The sequence below is a fragment of the Parasteatoda tepidariorum genome, chromosome 5 (assembly GCF_043381705.1).
Source record: "Parasteatoda tepidariorum isolate YZ-2023 chromosome 5, CAS_Ptep_4.0, whole genome shotgun sequence".
Taxonomy (NCBI): Eukaryota; Metazoa; Arthropoda; class Arachnida; order Araneae; family Theridiidae; genus Parasteatoda; species Parasteatoda tepidariorum.
Genome location: NC_092208.1, coordinates 90,609,985 through 90,630,663, shown reverse-complemented (window position 1 = coordinate 90,630,663; position 20,679 = coordinate 90,609,985). Strand labels below are relative to the sequence as shown.

Here is a 20,679-nt window from a genome sequence, read left to right as displayed (position 1 = left end):
CTTATCATATACAGTTTAATTTTTGTTAGTACAGTGTTTGGTTCAACAATGTCTGCAAGATAGATCTACATTCTCTGCAGTGATCAGTTTTTCTTTCTTTTAGCATAATAGAATGATATGCAGATTACATTTTTCTACCATTTTTTTGGATTATCTACTGCAAACCATTGATGATATAACCAAATACTTGTATAATCAATACGATTTACTCTTCGCATAATCAAATATTTTGCAGATGACAAAAAAAAAAAAAAAAAAAAAAANAATCAAATATTTTGCAGACGACAAAAAAACACAATTTACTTTCTGGGTGAATCGCTCATTTTAAAAAAAAAATTTTTTTTTAGTGTCAAAGCTGCTGCAACTTAAATTTTAACTTGAAAGGTTAATTTAAATTTTAACTTACTCCTTTCAAAAAGACTGTCTCCTCAAATCCATCATTGGGTCTTGCTAGACTGATATTGGATAATCCAATAATAAATGGATTTGAATAAAAACACTGTAGAAAAATTAGGTAAATAATTTTATGATTTTTTACTTATTTAAAAATACAAGGAAAACACTGTTTGCTACAGTAATTAATAATTTGATTGTTAGAGAACCCATTCTACAGCAAAATAATCGTAATTGCTTACATAAAAAAAAAATAGATGAGGTTATGCTTTGAAAGCCTAAGAACGAGAATTCCAATTGCTTAGAACACAAGTTTTAAAATACTGACATATTTCATAAAAAAATGTAGGTGAAAAATATGTCCTATTTAATCAGTATTGGGAACAAATATAGATAATTTTCATAATGGCTATTTAATTCATTCAAGTTATTCAAAGGATTAAGAAGTTAACATCACGTTTGGCAACAAAACTCTAAATATTTTTTTTCTTATTGACATTCAAACCTGTCAATAGCGAACTAATACTAAATCTAATAAAATCAACTACACAATTCTAAATAGTATTTCATTGTTTTTTTTTCCATCTCTTACTAAATTTAATATGAAGATCATTCTTTTTTTTTACGTGTCCCAGATAAAATCCGCACGGCTATAGTCATATAACCACGGGCTGTTTCACACAAAGTCAATCAATTGCTCTTCTATTTTGCTAAATAATAAAATTGAAAACAAATTATAAAATTCAAATCGCTGCTTCGCTTTATTCACGTGTTCTGTTAAACAGATCAAAACACGAGGGTTGGGAGCGGAAACTAGTAACGAATCTGATTGGCTACTAGGGCAACAAAAGTTTACTCGTTTCCAACTCTTGAACTGGAAGCAACGACGACATGGAGAAACGGGGTTTGTGCGCCGGTGCACAACTTTGGCAACAAGATTCCCGTTGCTGTTGCTCTTGGTGGAGATCCAGCTTAAGGGTGACTCATTTTTTGAATGGTGTAATGTGCCAACTAAAAATGTGCCCTTTCTCTCCGAAATATTTCCCATCTTTTACTATTTCGCTGTCAGAAAGAATAATTGCTATGCAAGTAAGCAAGCAGAATTTGAAGTAATTTTATCATTTTTCTAAATATTTTTTAAATTACGTCCTGATATTTGCTTTATTAAGCATGATAAGTCTTGCAGTCCAATAAAAAAAAAAAAGATATCTCCAACAGTGGAGAGTATCGTAAAATATGAAGATGCTTAGGCGTCTTGGATAGCAAAACAGTCCCAGAAATGCTTGACATTTATGGCAACAAGTTCCCACACAAAATGCAGTCAGAAAGTCAAATATTGGTGTAAGTGTGTCAGCAGAAAGTAGTGTCCAGTCAGTATCATGAAACACAAAACCCAAATTGTCTTAGGGTGGTTCTTGTGGACACATGATAAGGTTCTTCCAAGAAGCACCAAGTGCTTGCTGTTGGTAAAAAATTACTTGTTGACTTCAAATATTTTGTTTCATTAGCAGCTTAACACTTCCCAGAGAGGATAGCATGAGTATCAAGAAGGTCTAAGAGAGACATTTTTAAATAAACAGCACTTCCAAAAGTTTATCATGTATTTTAATAACGAAATATGTCAGGTGAATAAGCACAAACATGAACAATAATTGAAATCTTGCTTTACACATTTGAACATTTCATTCTAATTAGTTTCTGTCAACATTTATTGCTAACATCCAGCTGTTATCAGACATTTCAAAAATGCATTTTAAAAAACGCAAATCAAATCATCAAAAGATAAATCTACCTATACAGCTGTTTCAGTTGAAGTATTCGTTTCCATTAAATTAAAACTCCACATACAGCGAAACCATATGAGAAATGCATGAAACAAGTGGAGCATCCTTGTAAGTTGACCATTTGTCTAAGTTGATATCTATTATCAAGAATCCTCTATAATAGGGAACACAACCTTTGTAATTTGACCACATGCCTATCTTGCATGTTGACTGCTGAAATAAGGTGAATTTATCTACATGTATCATTAACTGCTATTGTGGCGTAACTACCACTGCGATTATTAAACATCAATTCACTGGTATATAAGACTTGCTAACGTGATTCATTCATGAGGTACCTTTTGATAGATGAAGGTTGGCATTGTCGATAACTCCTCCCCCCACATTGGTGACTTACGGAGTTGATATGATCACGCCTATCTTGACAGTAACGGCCAGTTCAATCTGGTAACGCCTACTTCGTTGGATGGTCCACATTGAACAGTTGACTTGCTACTTGTGACTGTGACATTATCCACCTCCTCACGCTGTTGCTACTCAGTCTCGTCTCGATGATACACAACGTCAGCCCGCATACACTTGACTGCTAAATGCAACACAGGAGTGACTACGACCGTGATGTTAATACACCTCTCACATTCAGCACTTAAAAACCCGGTGACCTTAATCCAGCTTTCCCGGTCTTTCACAAGTGGTATCCATCCGTTCATCGAATTTTATCCCTGATAAAATTCTAGTGGGGGAGTATTGTGGCATAACTACCACTACGATTATTAAACATCAATTCACTGGTATATAAGACTTGCTAACTTGATTCAATCAAGAGGTACCTTTTGATAGATGAAGGTTGGCATTGTCGATAACTCCCCCCCCCCAACTATTTTAAACTATTCATAAATTGATTTAAAAAAAACTTTTTTAGAAAAATTTCCACACTATTATATTGTGCATTGAATAATTTAAATAAAAAGTTAGAAAACAAAATTTTAAAGATATGTATGTTAGCAAAAACAGCACTTTATCAGGGGACACACTGTATATCTTACTTGGCTATTCTAACTGTAACTTTATATTTCATGTATGTAGACATGTCCTTATTAGTGTTTTCTCAGTGTACTTTTGACTTGTTTTTTGTGGATTTTCATCTTTATTTCAATATTTGAATCTTTGCGGCATCGCATTTTCTTATTTAGTTTTTCTATCATGGAGCCTAGGGGAACTGTCAGCTTTTGGTTTAACCGCAGATTATAGAAAGGGTCCAGTGTGTTAGCAGAGAGTGTGTCTCCTGATGAAGTACTGTTTTTGCTAACATATATATCTTTAAAATTTCATTTTGCTTATTTTTGGTTTCTAATTTTTTATTTAAATTGTTTCATAAGACAAATTTAGTTTTAGTTGCTTTTCCATTTTCACTTATTGCTTTTAAGTTTTCATCCTAAAATTTTTTATTTTAATATTTGTTTAAATCTTTTTCATACTTTGATTGGATTGTGTATTGAATGTCACTCAATTGGTGAAATAGTATTAATAAAACTAAACCCCTTTGTTACTCACAACATGCAAAAACTATTAAGGGCTTTTACAATAAATTGGTTTGTAATAAATAAAAACAATAATATTGAAATTACTTATAATACTCTAGTTGCATACATGTTACACGCATAAAGATTGTAAAAATATATATTACATGTGATTGTTATGCAATACCCTGTATATAGATAAACTGAAACAATTTTATGAAAAGAATAATAAACACTAATATAATAGCACTTAAATAAAAAAAGACAAGCACTAATAAAATTCAATTATGTAACAAACAAATTTATGAATTTGATTTAAATTATGTTATTTGTATTGCTATAAATCAAGTATTAAAGATGTACTAAACATAATTGCATTTAAAACCAAAATTATATTTAACTATACATTACCTAGCTAACATCTCAGGTGTTAAATCAGTCTCTTGCTTCATCAACAAAGTCGTAAATTCTGAACCTTTTGTAATAGTGTAGCTTTTTACAGTTCTGCAAAACGTCATGAAAAAATTAAGCTTAGTTGGTTGAAAAGTTTTATCATTGATTTTATTTAGAATAATGAAGAGAAAAAACTGAACAACAGTTCCAAATACTATGTATTTGTTGTTACATAAAATAATCTGCAAATCAAATTTCATTTTTAATCATTTAAAAGTTTAAAATACTTTGATGTAACACTTTTTTCAAATATTGTTGGGGAGAAAAATTTTGAATACAAAAGTTTAAGTAACTCTTTTATATAAATATTTCTCGATTTTAAAATAAAGGGCAGTTAATAAATCACAAAAAAGATAAAATATTTATATACAACTTACAATCACAAAAAATAGCATATATAAAAATAGCTTTATCACAAAAAATAGTATATTTCAATGATTCCACTAGAGTTTGAAAACTATGGGTCCTTAGGGCCCAGATTTTCCTCATTTCAGGTTTTTTTTTTTACTACAAGCAGTTCTCAATTTAAAATATGAATTCTCATCCTTCTTATAAATATATTTATATTCACATTGATAATATTATTTTATCTATGTATAGACAAATCAAAGAATTTCAAATGAGGAAGAGTTAGATTAAGACTATTAAGGTTTTTAATTAAGATTGATTAAACAGCTGCAACAAGGAAAAGCAACTATGTAATTTGATACTCAGAATTATTTTAATTTTCTTTTTATTTCTACTCCTTTCTTAATAACAAAAAGAATTTTCTCTCTATAAACTTAAAGTTTGATTATAATTTTGTCTACATAAATCTGTTGGCGGTGTATTTCTTTTCTGCACTTGAAAATTATGTGTCCCAGGGAAGGCATCATAACTTTTTCATGTCCCTTCTACAATTTTTGATATACTACACGTGTTGTAAAGTGCAAGAGAATCACCAATGTTTCATCATAATTGTGAACATTATACATTCTATGCGTTGCAATTTCTTTTATTTAAATTCACTTTATTAACATTTCTTTTCAAGAAATCTAATAGTCTTGTAAATGGAGCAGTGAATATGCACATTAGACTAGTAATATCCTTTAGTTACTGATGTTTTGGATAAGTGACTAAATTTTCCTAGTTTTTACGCTTGCTTTTAACAAATGTAAAGTATTGTTATAATGTAAAATTAAAGTGCAATGAGTTAACTCTCAGGTCATTAGGTAACTTTTCAAATCGTGAAAGAGAACTTAATATAGTCACTCACATTTTTTTAATTATTTATTTTTCAATTATTCATTTATTATTTGTTCTATATAACAACAGTTGCTAAAAACAAAGCTTAGTCTATATATAAAGTAGTAAAAAGAATCATAACCTTTAAAGTGTTTCCACTTCGGACAGTATACTAATATCTTACGTACATTCTAAACTATCATTATCTAGAAACATTTTTTTTTCTAATAAGAACTGATTACTATTAGAGGATTCATGCTAGATTTGAAGTCATGGACACCTTGCAACATCCCAAAGGGCACAGATTTTGCCAACTCCTGGGATGTGTTTCAGAAAAAAAATATCATTACATAGAGATACATTTAAACTTAAGTCTACTATTTTTCATTATAGTCCATCATATTTTATTTATACCATTTTGTTTAACCAGTCCTGACACAAAAGCTATTCTTATAATGTTGATAATATCAGTTTCGGTCACTGCTAAACCTAGAAGATTCCCGCATAAATCATTCAGAAATTTTATCAAGATTAGAGAAGAAAGTTAAAGTTGTTTCGTTTTGAGAAGAAGAACAGAAACCCATGATACAAATAATGAAGAAGAAAACAAACATTTAGTAACAATTTGGTTTAGATGCTCCAAACATCGCGTAGGATGTTTATGTATCAGTTTTATATAAATGTTAAGATATGTGGTGATAAGTAGGTTTAAAAAATGGTTGCAGAAACTGAAAACAGGCGAACTAATACTGATGAAGATGATGGTACAGAAACACAACAAGAACATTTGCAGAAAGCTCCAAAGCCTTTGAAATAATGAGAGACTTTCTGTGTTTATGCTAATTATGCTGAAAAAGAACAGCAATCTGCAACAAATGATGAAAATCATTTGTTGTCCCATGAGAAACATTTATTTGAGGTATTAATGATTATAATATAATATATATATTATCATGAATATTTGCAGACATATCTTATACTTTCATTAATGTATTATCATTAATACATAGATACATTAATTACATAATATATAATTAATATATTAATGATTAACTTTATAAAAACTTTGCACATTTCAATAGGTGTCAGAAAGTTTAAATAATGATAATATTTGTTCAAAATGTATAATTTTGATACCATATTTAAAGTATATTTTATTTGAATGTCATATGGTTAAGTATAATAGCTTTTACTTATCTAAAAAAAAAACAGGAAGAAATTTTTTATCTGCTTACATTTCCTGTAACAATTTTCTCTTTTTCATTTCTTGTTTTATTTTTTCTGAGACTTCATTTCCTCTTGAATTCTGAATTTTTAACAAATTGTTTTGAACCTCATCAATTATATTATCAACCTAGGCAGGAAAAAATTCCAAACATTAAAAAGTGTGTATAGTAAAATTTAAGTTACAGGAAATAATTGTGCAAATCCATTTAATCACTTTTTATTTTCATACATTGGATTCCCTTCCATCATTCTAATTTGCAGGTTTGATAAATAAAGCAAAGATTTAATTGATAATTTTATGATTTAAAAATGACAAACCATAGCCATATTGAATAGTCCAATATTAGATATAAGACAATTTGGGATTTTAAAAAAAAAAGATACACATTGACCTTAACTCTTTCAGGAATGAATGAGTTAAGGACAATAAGGTTTTGATGAATATTTAAAAATATGATCTACACAATACATAATTACAAGACTTAATCATTAAACATTTTAATTCATTAAAACTTAACAAAAAAGAATTGCAAAAAAAAAACTTTTTTTGCCAATAAATATCATGTAACAAGATACAAGATTCATTTAATTGAACATTTAACAAGATCATGTAACATGCTCAATTGAATACATTCGATAACCCAACTCCCTGAGGCAGATTGTGGGTTTACCCAAACAGATGCAAATAAAAGCCCTTAAATGTAAACAAAATGCAGAAATTTTGACTATTAACATCTGTTGATTGGCTCTGTCAATCAACAGAATGTTAGACTCTTATCTAACTTTTATGAGTTTATTAAAATATATCTCTGCTATTAATTCATAAAAAATGCATATTTTTACAGCTATTAACATTACTTTTGGCATTATAAAAATTAGTATTATTTTAAGGCGTTATTAATATGTTTAATAATGGGATTTAGGCATTTATTTCTATTAGAAATAGATATGAATAAGAGTCAAAGAATAATTTTTGTAAAAGGTAGGAGAGAAATATTGAAAAGATTTAATTTTGCAATAAAATACTCTTTAAAAATATAAATTTGGAATTTCAATTTTCAACTATGAACATTAGTGCAAAAAAAATATTTTATTAATTTATTATTTAAAAAAAATTATTTTACTGTTAAAAATTAGATAATTTAAGTTATAAAATTATATAAAATATTTCTCTAAATAGATTTTCTAAATAAAAAAAACAGAAAACATTCCATTTTTACGTTAACTAAAAAGAAAATTTTTATGTATAGCTAAAATAGCATTCATTATATTTCGGTTTTAATTAGTACAAGTTTGTTTAAAATTCAGAGATACTAAAATATTCTCCCAATTTAAATTTTAGAATAAAACTTTTTGAGATTAATTTAAAATACTTTTAAACTAATTAATAAAGAAAACAAAGGAAATAAAAATATAAATATGACCACCGAAGCCGATGGCTTCAGGGGGTACCGGCCTCGGCAGCCATAAAAACAAAACCATTTCTAATTGAGGGAGAAGCAAATGCCTAAATTAACCCCCTCAGTACCCCGATGGTTTTGTATAGAAGTCCAGGAAAAAACATGAAATACAAATAACAAATTAAGAAAAGAAGCTCAAACAAATGGTTTTGTTTTTATGGCTACCAAGGCCGGTACACCCTGAAGACGTCGGCTTCGGTGGTCATATTTATATTTTTATTTCCTTCGTTTTCTTTAATGCTACTTTGTTCTGAAATTTCTGCTGCTTTTTAGCTCGTTTTTTTTTTTAAAGAAGTTCTTTCTATTTTGAATTAAAAATATTTGTGTTTTCTTTTAGTATTTAAACTAATTAAAATTGTTTACCTTGCGGAATGCAAGAGTGCTGCCATCTTTTTTCTCCAAATATATCCAACCAGCAGACATAGCTTTACTAAATCCAACATTAGCTTGTGAGACTGTTTTCTGGACCATAGACAAAAGAAATTATAATTTTAAAAAAGTGTAAAAAAAAAACAATAAGTAAGAAATAAATCATGACTTGCATTGTGAGTATTTTTCTGGACCATAGACAAAAGAAATTATAATTTTAAAAAAGTGTAAAAAAAATCAATAAGTAAGAAATAAATCATGACTTGCATTGTGAGTATTTTTCTGAACCATAGACAAAAGAAATTATTTTTTAATAAAGTGTAATAAAAAATTAATAAGTAAGAAATAAATCATAACTTGCATTGTGAGTATTTTTCTGGACCATAGACAAAAGAAATTATTTTTAAAAAAGTGTAAAAAAAATCAATAAGTACGAAATAAATCATGACTTGCATTGTGAGTATTTTCATAAGGGTACCTAGTTTTACTAAGCAACAAAGTACAATAAAGTAAAAAAAAAATATAGGTATACAGGCTTGCTTAGTAGATGGTTCTAAGAGTTTTATCTATGGAGTTTTAACTATTCTGTGATTTCGTCTCTTTCGCTTTTTTAGTTTCTTATCTGACATTGTCACCAAAACTTTTGCACGTATATCAATATGGAAATCCTTCCATTACATTTATAAAAAAAAAAATCATAATAAAAATTATAAAATGAGAAAAATATTTTAAGACTTGAATAATAAAATCATTTTTCAATCAGAAACTTGTATGATAACAAAATAATACAGAATGTCTGGTAATTAGAATTATTAATTGCAATGGCATAATTGCATTTCTCCAAATTCTTAATTCATTAATTGGAAAGAAACCTTCAAATATTTCCAATGAATTCTTCTTCAAATTCTTTGAATTACATCCATCGCTAGGAGTCTAAATAAACTGGTTGCTTTGCAAACAGTAAAACTTTTATTGAGAAATTGAAATCACAGTCAAAGAAAAAATAATCATAAGAAAACTTGATAATAAAATGCCCTTTTTTTAACAATTTAATAAATTCTTCGTCGTGGCATCACTAAATATTTTTCTTGTAAAAATATTCATTTTATATCTTTTGAAGGAAATAGATTTGCTTGAAAAATAAATGGTAATAAGCAATATATTCAACATTTTAATGAAGAAAGGCAGACTATTTTCCAATTAAATACTTTTTTTTGACTCAACAAATACATTCATAGATCTTCAAAATAATGTCTTTATTTATTTTACATTAGTTCATTGGATAAAAAATATAATTGGGTTATTCGAAATTTTTTCCACTAGTAAATATATTATCTCCTTATTAGAATATTATTATCAATTTATTAGAATTATTATTTTTAGAATAAAATCTTAGCCAAGATTTTATTCTAAAAAAGACTCAAATTTAAATCTATAGTTCAAAATACATTTTTTTTTAAAAAAAGGTAAGGAGTTGTTATTTTTAGTTTTAAGTAAGTATAGCTTACTTACTTATTATAGCAACAAAAAAAAAAAAAAACTTACCTCATTCATAAAGTTACACGCTTTTTGCAGATATGAGTATTACATATGCTGACAAATGCATATGCTTTAGTCGGCTTAGGGAACCTAGCATTTTAAAGCTACAAAATTTCATGAAAATTCTCAAAAAATATTAACATTTAATATAAATATAAATTTAAATTGCTAAAAATTTTGAAAAGTTATAATTTTTAGGTCAATTGACCTTAAATCTCCCATTAGTTCGGTTATAATAAAACTTAAAAATTCCTGATACTAACCATTTCTAGCACAAATAAAAAATCTATTACCACGGTACCTATATTAACACACAATACCTAATGCCACAACACCAGTAGCATGGCTCGAAATTCACCATAGTCTGTTGGTCAGAGAACATTGAAACTTGTCTTTGGAAATAATATTATTGGGTTCTTAGATCAGTAATGAATGTAAAAGGCTGGTTGAATGTTTTTTTTATTTTTTTAAATTAAGGTTTTGTGCTTTGGTCTGAATTTTTTACACAGAATATAGAATGCTTAATCATAATTGCCAACATTAAACCTTTCCTGCATTACAATTTTTGCTTCAAATTCGCTCAATCAACTTTTCCTTTATTTAAAAAAAAAAATTCTAACACAGACTTGTAAACGCATCGATTGAATGATTGTTATTAGTAAAATCTTTTAGTTACTGGTCCTTTAGACCAGTGGCTCATTTTACCCCAACTAGTAATAACTGTTACCACAATTAATTTAGTATCACTATTGTCTTTGATGAATTAGCAATTTTTGTACAATCCCAGGAAAGGAAATTAAACCAAACTCCCTTTTTTTAAGTTTAATTGCCATTCATTGTAATAATTAAATAAATATTTATAAAATTCCATTCAGCATTTTACAAACTAAGTTTAGAAATAATAATTACCAATAGAAATAATGATATCGTTAGCAACCGTAATTAGTTTTAAGAAAAATTACAATTTTACCATCAACTGCTGCTGTAGAATTCCATCAGGAGGAATTGCATAGAAAACAAGAGCCTCGTAGCTTCCATTCAAAGCAACTTTTTCTCCTTCTCCTGTCAGCTTCCAGAATTTGCTATCTCGTTGTTCGGCATTTATAAGCTATGTGAAGAAAAAAGAATAAAAAAAACAGATTAAGTAAAAACCGGAAAACATTAACGTTAAAATATTGGAATGATAACAGCTTTTTACGTTTCCAGCTGATTGCAAACTTTTAACCGCTCCCACGATTTTTTGGTGGTCTATGTTGAACTTTTCTGCTATTTGCAAGGAATCAACAGCACTGTCACCAATATCGTTTAGATAAGACAATATTTTTTCCGAGAGTTCTGCCATTCTGTAATGAATCGGAAAGTTCGAACTAAATATAGAATGAGAGAAAATTGATTCAAATAACTATTGTCATGAACTATAACAGCCGTGTAATCTGTTGTAATGCGGATGTTGTGTTGCTAGTTGGATGCAAGTTGTTGATGATACAATGGCATAGCTACAGTTTACGTGCGAAAAGTTTACTTTATACATAAATAATGCAACCGGAGCAGTTGTTTCAGTTTTTTACGAAGAGATTTCTGAAACTAAAATTCAATAGCTGACGTTTCTTCGATTCTTAAAAAATTGTTAACTCGCTTAACCACACTTTCAATGTCATGATCGCTAAAATAAATAAATATTGCTTTTCTGAAAATATTATTCGATGTATCTTATACAAAATTAAAAAATACTCAATATTATTCAATAAAACTAGTTAAATATGATAGAAAAATATTAATTGATTTCGAATTGCATGTAGATATTTCGATATTTCATTTAATCGATTTATGTTTTGGTTTCAGAATCGGGTTTTCTGCGCAAAATTTCGTGCCAATGTATTTTAAAATTTTACTGCTCTATCTTTAAAATATGTGAAATAATTTTATACGATTGCTAAATTATTCTTGTTTTTTAATTCATTAAAATGGCTGATGTTGAAGATTTTGCGGGTACATGGAAGGTAAAGTTTATTTTGACCACAAATAAGATTTCACTCTAAGCTGTAACTACATATCATGATTCATTTTATCTCATTATAATACTATTAGTAAACTTCAATCACTTAATTTGAATTATTGCCCACTTCACTTATGTGCTAAAAATTACTGTTCTTCCCAACAGTTCTTTTTCCGATTACATTCACTTGGTTGGGAATTATATTTTGTGAAAATAATAAAAATTGTCATTTTTGCAAGGAAAAAATGAGTAGAATTCCTATCATTTTAATTTGTTGATTCAAAATTTTGCATAAACAGTATAGCTATTTATACTTTTTATTTTATGAGGATAGTAATTAGGATTTTTTATGATTTTAAGGTACAATGTCAAATTAAAATTGATTTAACATAACAATTTTAACAGGCGACGTATCAGGAAAAACTAGACCAAAAAACGATGGAAATGAAATTAGCTATAGTAATATATATGTATANAATTTCATCAAAATCGATCCAGCCGTTTAGGAGGAGTTTAACCACTAAAACTGTGACAAGAGATTTTTATATATATATATATATATATATATAGCAACCCAGATATAAATAAAAAATTAAAGAACAAAGTAAATAAACGAAGTTAAAAATTTAATATAAGCATTTTTTATTTTGGATGCATTCATATTTTTTAGTTGTTTCTAATGTTTGTTTATTATTTTAGCTCTAAGAAAATATCTACTTTTTCAATCTTAAGAAATGTTTGTGGCCGTTTTTTTTTTTTTTAAATGAAATTTTATTTTTTTATTTCATGTATTTGGTATGTAAATAAATTGCAAATGTAAATTTGCTTTTAATAAAAATATTTTAGTTTTTAGCTGAATGATTTTTTTTTTATAATATGTTTATGCATTTGCTAATTTATGTTTTTAAACAGCAGTTCAAAAGATAAATTAAGATAATTAAAAAAGTTAAAAAGCTAATTTTTTTATTCTTCCAGACTGATTGATATTCTTAAAAAAAAAAAAGACAGACTTTACTGCACATGGATTTAACTGTAATCCTTGTTTAGTTGTTAGATAAATTGGGCAAATGTCAGATTACATAATATTTTTTAGATCTGATGACAGCTTTTATGATATTTCGGAAAATTTTCTTCAGTGATATGATGTGTGGGGATTCTTTTAGGTATCTTAACTTTTCTTGATATGATATATTAAACACATATATACACCTAAATCATTTAAATTTTCTTTTAAAAAATTAAAAATATTACTAAAAAAGTATGTTTAGTTAGTAAAATTTATTCATTTTAATAAATAAATAAATACTTTTTCAGTGTTAATAATAGTTTTTTTTTTCTCCATCAACAGACTTAGTTCATTTTTACTTAAGAAAGCATCTTATATGCAATAAAATAGCTCTTTCACATCAAACAATATATGTATTATTAATTATAACATATTGTTCATGTATTTATTAAATGTATGAATGGGTTGAGATTGAATAAGTTTTGCTTGAATCGGATTATTAACATTAATAATTTTCCTTAGCATTAAAAATGCTTGCAGTTGTATAATAATTTTTTTTTTTAATAACGGTAGGCACTGAGCTTTTCGTTCTTCGCCATAGAAGATGCCGGAATTGTTACTCATTTAGCGTTACCCAGTGGGCACCTGTGAATCAAAGTCACGGAGGCGAGCAACGTTACCCACGCCATACTGCCACAAACCCGTTCATAGGGTGGGCCACATTCACACAACAGAAGACAACACAGAGAAAGAAACAACCATGCCCAGAGCGGGATTCGGACCCGCTGTCATTGGCTCCGCAATCAGACCACTCGGACACCTGGCCGGCAGTTGTATAATATAGAATTTATACACATCAACTTTTTTTCCCTATGATTTGTTTTTGGTGTACCATGGTGGAAAAAAGGACTTATTCCGTTTTTATTAATTTGTTCTATGAAACTTAGTCAAAAATTAGAACACATGACAGAGATACTAATTATTATTTTATTGAAAACAAAAATACATTTTTTCCTTTTATAGTTTTATAGATTTCGGTCACTTGTAGTGTATTCTACATTTAAAAAAAATAATAATTATTCTTTTGAACTATTGTTGCGAAACAATTTCTTTTCTTTATATTTGTAGAGAATTAAAAAACCAAAAAAAGATAAGAAGAACTATTGTATGGAGTATTATGAATCAAGTTAAAATGTTCTAAATCGAAAGATCGCACCAAAAATACAATCTTGTCTGCACTTCATCTTACTTTTGATAGATGTAGTAGTACTTTATTTATGACTCACTAGAACTGCACAATGAGCTATTGGTGATAGTCACGGTGACATCCCTGAGGATGATCCGAAGATATATCATCAAAATTTTAACCCTCTGCACAGCAGGCTCTTCCGCTGTAGAGCCCGATGACCTGCGTGCAAATTTGAGCATTTTACAGTAGAGCAGTTTAACGAAGACTGATACCACATACCTTCTGACCTTTCGCAGACCGACCAGAGGAGTCACCCACCTGTGGCAGTGATTCTTGACTTTAATGATGTACTGGGAACTGTGACTTTTTATCAGACAACTATGTGACTTATTAAGAGAGAGAGAGCCTCAAATTTAAGAGAAAAGTGTTGAGAGAGCCACCAATTAGAGCCTTAAGTTAACATAAAGTTAAGCCTCCAATTTTGTATAGCTTTTGATTACCACAGTTTGATTAAACTAATAAATGCATCAGTTTTAATTAAATAAATTAATAACATATACTATTTTTTGTATCTAATTTAAGGACTGTAAAGGTGGTAATTAATTAGCTTTTATTATATAAATTGTCACTTGATAATGGATAATGATAATGGAAAAATTATCACTTTAAACTGCCACTTTAGTTTTTTCCTCTTCATTTTGATTTCTTGAAATTCCAAAAATAACATTCTTGAATTGTTGATGATATTAACTTCAAAAAAAATTTAATTTTACAAAATGGTGTGTACTGGTTTTATTAATTTGAATAAATTTGAAACTCCCCTCTACTCCAAAACCACTTATACTATCCTTCATGTTTTCTTTCTCGTTATTTTCTCCTAAAAATAATTTTTTTAAATCTCTGATCTAAACTGCGTAGTTTTTGTTACTACCTTCCATTCTCAAATGATCAGTAAAATGATTTAAAAAACTCTTATAAATCATTTAGCAAATTTTATTTTATTTTATAACCGTCTAAACAGCCAATCCAATTTTTTGGGTGTCCGACTACTAAGGTTAAATTCCGTATCCCTGTGATTTCGAACCCAATGCAGACGACAAGGAATCTCCTGGATCAAGTATTAGGAGAAATTTTCTTTTGTAGAGGACTCTTTGATGGAACTAACCCGCGTTTGCGTTACATAGTGAGGAAAATCATGAAAACCTCCAACGGTTATCTTGACGTCTAGGGGACTTTAACACATAATCCTTCTACCACTGAGGATAGTTTACATCAACGAAATCGAATCGACCAGCCGTCACTGGGATTCGAGATCATCGCATTGGAAGACCCACCACGACTTGATTTAGCAAATTTTGGAGTAAAAAAAAACTAAGATGTCACTTCAAAAGAGTAAAAGTAAAATTTTTTATATATTTAAAGGGCCGTGTAATTTAACATGGCCCTTTAATAATAATGTAATTAGATATATATGTAACTTAATCATATATATGGAATTTAAGGAAAATAATTGACATTTTGTGATATGAGATTTTTCTATGTTTGAGTTCTGGTCTTAAATAATTATAGTTATGCTTTAGAAATTAAAATAAATATCTATTAAATAACTTTGATTTAGAGCATTGTTTAACAGATTAACAGCGCCTAAAATGAATCTGAGGGGGGGAAGCATTTATCCAAAATGCTGAAAGCTGGTTCAATTTGACTGACTAACAAACGGAAGTAGGTAAATTGTCTCAGTCCAGCGTATAACGATTCTGAACAAATGTTTTTTTCTTCAAAAAGCAGTTTTTTTGGTTTGCCAAATAATTATTTTTTAAATTGTGATTTCTTTTGCAATTGTAGTATTAAGTCCTGAAGTAAACCAGCACAAGGAAGTTTGTAGTTTCTTGACAGTCTAGTACAGTCTAGTCAGTGGTTAAAGCAGCTTAAAATGATTACAAATAATGCCTCGTGAACAGGCCTACAAACGTTTCGGTACTACAGTGAGGCATCTTCTTCAGTGTCCGAGTACAGAAAAGAGGAGAAACACAGAGATGCAACAAGGGTGATCTTGCAAGATTATCAAGATATTCCTTAGATATATTTATCTTTATCTATATATTATATTTCAAGATATTCTTTATACCTATTGGTCAATCCTTTTTTTTTCCTTGCTGCAACTTGTTTGTAATCTCTGTGTTTTCTCCTCCCAGTGCTTCACCAAACTCATGATTTCTTAGGTTGAAGAGGATGAGCCCGGTATTATTGAAAAAGAGGGTGTTTTCAAAGCGAATTAAAGAAAAAATATCTTTGACACAAAACATTCTTCAATTTTCCTCAAAAATTATTACATATGTTAGTCTCTTTTCTTATATTGTTATAGGGCATTTAAAACTTTTCCAATGCCCTATTACAATATTGATTGTATAAAATGCTATATTGTATAAAAAAGACATCACACAATAAAACAAGCACAATTTTTTAGAAGAAGAAGAATTGAAGAGTGAATTTAACTTATTTTCTTTTCAAAATATTATATGCATTTATCATTCTTGTTATGGGCCAAGGAAACTGAAATTTCTCTATTATAGAATTTTAAATTTTGATTTGTATTCATAATTATCATTCTTGTAATTTAAAGTATTTTATGCTCTCTATGTCTAATTATTCTTGCTAAATTACTGATTCAATGAATTTTTTTATTTATTAGATTGTTAAGTGTTCAGCTGTTCCTTTTGCCTATGAACCGACTGGAATTGAAGGGTTTGTTAGATTCTTCTTCTTTTCTTTTATTTTAATTACAGGCATATTTGTGAAGATCACTATCTTAGTTATTATATATTATTGAGACATGTAAACACACATAACTAATTTATGGTTATACAAGCTTACCTAAAAGCCGGAACACTTTTTTAAACGCAAATCCAAAACTATATCTTAATTGTTAAAGCTCGTTGGAGTACGAATTATTATTTTAAAGAGATCGGAACGAATTTGAAATAATATCTGTTTGTTGTTTAGTTGTCCTTTGATGACTTGAAAGCAAGGATGATGTAGAGGATAGAGCGCTTACTCTCGAATTTAGTGGCTCAGGTTCGAATCCCGGAGATAACTGATCAATTCATAGTTACCGTACCCTCTGAACACACTGCTGACGTAATGATTTAGAATGTTCTCGACATCGGATGAGCTACGGGAAGTTTTGTAAATGTCACCATTAAAGGCAAATTTGTGCCGACGCTCAATTCAAAGTGATCTCAGTCTTTTTCTTTTGGGTAAAATTCAAAACTGTTGGTAGCCATATGTGTAGGTTTTTCAATGCTTACTATTAAATTAAATTACCGATTTTACAAATATATGACGATGCAAAGAAGTAAACACCGATTCGCTGCCATGAAGATTTAGATGAGTTAAGGGTTTAGATGGGTCATGAAGATTTAGATGGGTTAAGGGTTTAGACAGACTATTCAAATTTAGATGCGTTGCGGGTTTAGATGGCTCAGGATGATTTAAATGAATTGATGGTTTCAACACGGGTCATGAAGATTTAGATGCGTTGAGGATTTTAGACACGTTATAAAAATTTCTATGAATTGAGAGCTTTAGCGGGCCATGAAGATTTAGATGGGTTGAAAATATAGACTGGTCGTGAAGATTTAGATGGGTTAAGGGTTTAGACAGACTATGGAAATTTAGATGCGTTGCGGGTTTAGATGGCTCAGGATGATTTAGATGAATTGATGGTTTCAATACGGGTTATGAAGATTTAGATGCGTTGAGGATTTTAGACACGTTATAAAAATTTCAATGAATTGAGGGCTTTGGCGGGCCATGAAGATTTAGATGGGTTGAGAATGTAGACGGGTCATGAAGATTTAGATGGGGTGAGGGCTTACACAGATCTTGAAGATTTAAAGGGGTTGAGGCCCTCAGCCCATTTCGTGAGAAGTTAAGAAGGGTTGATGGTCTAAAACCACTTTCCTTACTATTCTGGGTGAATTTTTGATCAGGTAACTACAGTGGACATAACTCCTGTTCCAACTGTTACTGAAAAAAGAAGCTAAAAACATGCACATATAGCAGGTTATAGCAGGAAGTGTTCTTCAATATGCACGATGCTATTATTATGCAAATATGTTTTTTTTTTAAATTCTGTGTTTTGATACTAGCATTTAGTTTTTGTAATTAGAAAAAATTAAAAATAACATTAAGTGGTTCCATATCTTTCAGCATGAAAGCCCCACTCATACCTTGGTGGTCAGAAATCCGAATCGGTCGAAAAAAAGATGTTTATCAGTGAAAATATATGTTTTTGTCTGATTCCGTAACTTAAACTTTTATACAAGCTAATTAATTATAACTCCTTTAAACTGTAAAAATTGTTCTTAATCAATAAAAATCTCATTGGTAATTCAAAGTCATTCAGAGTCTTTCACTTAAGTTGTATAATAAGAATTTAAGTTAATGTTTATTGATTACTTACTTAGTCTTTGTTGTGCATAGGAATTTAAAAAAAAAATTTGTTTTGAATTTTCGAATCATTAAATAATTGACTCAAATTTTTTTGAAAATAATTTGTTTCTTTCATAGATATTAGAAAAAGGTAATAGAATAGCTAGGGTAAAAAATTATAACTCCGAAAAGTTGTGATATCATTTTATTCTTCACTATATTTTCAGTGTTTTACTTTAATGTGATCCGAGAAATCTATGTATATATTTCTTAAAAATTAAATCTTCTGTTTGTACGTCACTGTGTTGCGGTTAATTATCTAAATTATTGAATTTATTAATTGTTTGTGGTGTTACATTTTTTCAGTGCTGAATTCACACTGGATGAGAGTGGTGACGTTAGTTGGAACATTCCAGAAAATACTGTTCAAATGCCTTTCTTCAACTGTGAAACATATGAGGTTAGTTTTTGTTTTTAAAAAATAGCTTGGAAGTTTTTTTCCCCCTCACTTTTCGTGTTTTGTAATCATTACCATTCAAATACTAATTTTAAATCCTTGTAAAAATGTAGCAAACAAAATAAATAGGTAAATAAAATGCTTGTATATCAAAGTAGACTAAGCGAGTAAATAATTTTTTTATTGCAATTTAAAGAATCATTAATGAAGGCTTGATTAGAAACACCGAATAGTGTTTAATTGCCAAAGAAAATTAAGAGGAAGAAAAATACATTTTTTAGAAACACGTATAAATTGTAAACATAAATCAAACTGGTTTTAATATACAGAGTATCTCAGTTAAACGTTCTAGAGCTTCTAAGAGGGGTTAAATGCATCCTGACGATTCGAAATCACGTAGTAATGCTTGAAATGATTTCCTTAAGCAGTAAATGGTGTTGCAAGAATCGCAGTAGCTACCAGAGAAATTCGATATGAGTCTGGTTTGTTCAAGGGATTGTTCGGAATTTCATTATTTTAATTCGATTTATTTTAAGATCAAATTTTAAATATCCGACTTTTTGAAAATTCGTTTTCCTAGGAATCATTCGTTAAAATTTAGTATTTTACCATTTAAGGCTGTTTTTCGAAGGCTTTAGTACGCAATGCTGCATTATCTGGGCTCATAAAAATTTGCAAAAAATGGGATTAAGGCATTGATTTTGATAATTTTCGTCCGGTTAGAAAAATGTCGATAAATCGGCGGTTCTTAAAATTTTTTAATATTTTAGGTATTTGTCTGTTCTAAAGCTCAGATAATTCATTACAGCGATATGGCATTTACAGTTTAAAATTATAGCTTTGCTTTAAGTAAGGCACTTAAAATGTGGTCTTTTTTATTTTCCTTGGAGACAGCGGTCCGAAAAAGTATGTTTAAAGTCACATTCTTTAAAATGATTTAAAACTTTGTAGACCATATAAATAAAAAAAGTTTTCATCTATTTATTATATAAAATCATAAAAAATAATAAATAGTTATTGAAAAATACTTTTTGCATAGAATTATTTCTGAATAAACGAACTTTAATATTGCGTGCAAAAACTTTTCAATTCGCTTAAAAAAATTTCTCGAGATATGATGAAGTACGCAAAATGTATTAAGGGTCCAAATTTTTAACCGGGATCTAATTGGGACCATCATTTCCAGATTGCTCCCCCCCCCCCCACCAAATTCTGAGGGTCAGAAATCTGAATCCACCGAAAAGAAAAGGTATGTTTATTCAGAGAAAGTACGCTTTTGTGTCTGACTTCGTAACTTCAAATATCTTCTGCACTAATTAATTAGCATATTTGAGGTCATCCCCGTGAACCATTAAATTTCATTCCTAGTATGTGTAAATCCTATCATTAGATCGAAAGTTCTAAAAGGTGCGCCGTTTTATTTACTTATTAAAATTTTTTTATTTCGTTACTGTATTTCTCCGCTTCAGAATAATATGTTTTCTACAATAAGGAGCGCTGCGAGCTCTTGACTGCCGAGTTACAGTTTTGAGTGTTTTTTCACCCCATTTGGCTCACAACGTGATTATTGTGTTTTAAGACTCTCTTGGGTAATATTTCTTTCATACGTGTATTTGTTACCAGATTAT

The 20,679-nt window shown here is 29.1% G+C and overlaps 2 protein-coding genes across 2 annotated transcripts in view; one reads left to right on the top strand and one right to left on the bottom strand.

The window, feature by feature from the left end:
* The window catches only part of LOC107452403 (phenylalanine--tRNA ligase alpha subunit), a gene marked incomplete in the record, with an annotated part of 24,052 nt that extends 12,608 nt beyond the window's left edge, over nt 1-11,444 (bottom strand). The window contains 5 exon segments of the mRNA XM_071180773.1: nt 4,109-4,201; nt 6,610-6,728; nt 8,425-8,523; nt 10,940-11,077; nt 11,168-11,444. Of these exon segments, the coding sequence (XP_071036874.1) occupies nt 4,109-4,201; nt 6,610-6,728; nt 8,425-8,523; nt 10,940-11,077; nt 11,168-11,311 (593 nt within the window).
* Nucleotides 11,445-11,791: 347 nt separating this feature from the next.
* Nucleotides 11,792-20,679, top strand: part of LOC107452391 (uncharacterized) — a 59,780-nt gene continuing 50,892 nt past the window's right edge. Inside the window, exons 1-3 of the mRNA XM_016068853.4 lie at nt 11,792-11,969; nt 16,853-16,905; nt 18,961-19,054. Coding sequence (XP_015924339.2) covers nt 11,934-11,969; nt 16,853-16,905; nt 18,961-19,054 — 183 coding nt within the window. The 5' untranslated portion in view covers nt 11,792-11,933. The remainder of the gene's footprint in view (nt 11,970-16,852; nt 16,906-18,960; nt 19,055-20,679) is intronic.